The sequence below is a fragment of the Odontomachus brunneus genome, unplaced genomic scaffold, assembly GCF_010583005.1.
Source record: "Odontomachus brunneus isolate Ranch 3 - 2012 unplaced genomic scaffold, Obru_v1 Obru_scaffold_121, whole genome shotgun sequence".
In the NCBI taxonomy this organism is placed as follows: domain Eukaryota; kingdom Metazoa; phylum Arthropoda; class Insecta; order Hymenoptera; family Formicidae; genus Odontomachus; species Odontomachus brunneus.
Window position 1 is genome coordinate 62394 of NW_022639571.1, and position 2299 is coordinate 64692.

The 2299-nt window shown below is 37.7% G+C and overlaps 1 protein-coding gene across 1 annotated transcript; it reads right to left on the reverse strand.

Moving 5' to 3' along the window:
* Positions 1-1612: 1612 nt before the first annotated feature.
* On the reverse strand, positions 1613-2224 carry LOC116849630. Its single transcript, XM_032826970.1, has one exon. It carries the CDS (start codon positions 2222-2224, stop codon positions 1613-1615), a length of 612 nt encoding a protein of 203 aa, XP_032682861.1.
* Between the last annotated feature and the right edge of the window lie 75 nt (positions 2225-2299).

Here is a 2299-nt window from a genome sequence, read left to right on the forward strand (position 1 = left end):
CATTTAAGTCAAAAGTGGACTAACGGATTCTAGTGTATTTCCAGTTTTTAAATAATTGCAAAATATTTAAATAATTTTTCATTTTTTAAGTAATTGCACAATTTTTTATTTTAACAGTAAAACGTTTTCAATATATTATTGAAAAATTTTTCTTTAAGACTCTTCAGTCACTGTGGCTCTATTGAATTGATAATGTCAAAAACGAAGAAACCGTGTCCATAATTCCAACAAACCGCTAAATAAAAAGATATATTATTAAAACCATGCTTGCAGTTTGTTCTACATACTTATAAAATGCTCCGGATACAATTCTTTTACTGAAATAATTAATATATAACCGCTAAATAAATGTAACAAATCGGCTCGTTTTTATAGAATGTCAGCTGTGTAATTTCGTACTAAATATAACCGAATAACTCCTTTTATGTATTAAATTTCATAACAAGCGTAGTGTCCGGACTTCTACTTTCTTCTATTTTCAGACTTCTACAACTTTATTACATCTAATGTGAATGCATTCATGTACACTTACGAAAAAATATGATAAGAAAATTACTGAGGACAGTATTTTTGTCGATTAGAGAAAATACAACTGTTTTAACAATTGAAAACTTATATTAAACTTATTTATTGAATTAACGAATAGGTTGCTACAGTTTTCCAATAGTGTTATAATACGTGTTCTGTAGTTCCGAATAGAAATTCCGAATTCTACTTAGTGGTTTCGCTTCTTTAAGATTATTTATTAATTTTTCTTTCATTCTAGGTAACTTATAACTATCTTCCTCGGTAGGGAAAGTCTTTTGTCGATTTTATTCAATTGTATGAATGTTACATATAACGCGTCGTGACGAAGCCTCAATCAATACGAATCGCGGTTAAGTCTCGAGATTTCCTCGGACCGCGATTACGCCTAATAATGGTTGGGTCACGACTCTTTATCCGTTTTCTGGTACAGCGACTCGAAACTCGACTGTATCCTACGACTGTCTCTAGCTGACTGTCACCGCACATGACTGAACACGCGAGTCCTCGTTCTTGTCTCCTATTGGAGGGACTTTGTTTTTGTCCACGCCGGCATTAGTCTTTTGTGGTTTATCGCTTAGAGTTGCGCGGACACCGCCGCGGCTCGAGCCACTGCATCTTTACGTATATATGCATTCGTACGTGAGCTCGCATATGTACATATATATGTATGACTTTTCGTATTTATCCTAAGTCGTGCACGACTCGCTTAAACTACGTTACATTTTCCCCCCGTTGAGAGAGTAACGATCAATAACTTTATAATTTGTCGATCTATAATGTTTCGCGACTATATTTCGAATTAATGCTTCGCTTACTTAGTACATCGCTCGCATATGTAAAGCGTTTTTCGTATCGTATTACATAATTTGCTGCTAATCACTCGGCAACGGACATAGAAGTTTCGTAGGTCTTTTCAGTTCTCCTGACATCGTTTTGACTGTGGCCGTTCTAGCTATCCCATCATCGCCTGAATGTAGTTGGTGATTTTTCCCAGCGTCCATTGTGTGAGCATGATCGGGTTTTGTCCTTGATAAGCACGACCGACTTTAACGTTTGATCCATTTTTTATCCATTTATGCCGCTTTTATAGCTCGTTCAGATATTCAAGATTCCAACGAGCCCAGAAATCTTGTCGCACCTTTGTGATATGTTGCCAAACTGATAATCGATTGGCTGGAACAGATGATAAGTCGCCCTCCGGAAGGGTCGTTAGCGGCTTGCCGGTCAAGTAGTGAGCTTGTGTTAATACGCACATGTCGTTCGGATCAGAAGAAAGGGTAGTAATGGGTCTGAAATTTAAGACGCCCTCAACCTCGATAGTAAATGTATTTAATTCTTCGATGGTAAATAGCGAATCTCCCACAACGCGTCGGAAATGATGTTTGAATAATTTAACTGTCGATTCCCACAAACCACCGAAATGTGGTGCTGCTGGCGATATAAAATGCCAGTTAATATGGTGTTCGCTTGCGAATCTCTGTACGTGATTTTTATGTTCGTCTGAATTCGACAAGGCGTATATCTCCTTTAATTGGTTATTAGCGCCTACGAAATTTGTCCCGTTGTTTGAATAGACGTTGGCTGGTAAATCTCGTCTGGCTACAAATCGTCGTAGTGACGCGAGAAAGCCGTCGGATGATAGGTCGCTCACGATTTCAAGGTGTATTGCCTTTATAGCATACATACGAATATGCATGTATACACCTTGATTTTGGTTCGATTGCGATATTTTCTCTCCTTGATGTGAAAAGGACCGCAAAAATCTGTGCCT

Bases quoted from the DNA above. Each gene is read 5' to 3' on its own strand.
- LOC116849630 (XM_032826970.1), bottom strand. From the start codon at position 2,224: ATGCATATTCGTATGTATGCTATAAAGGCAATACACCTTGAAATCGTG.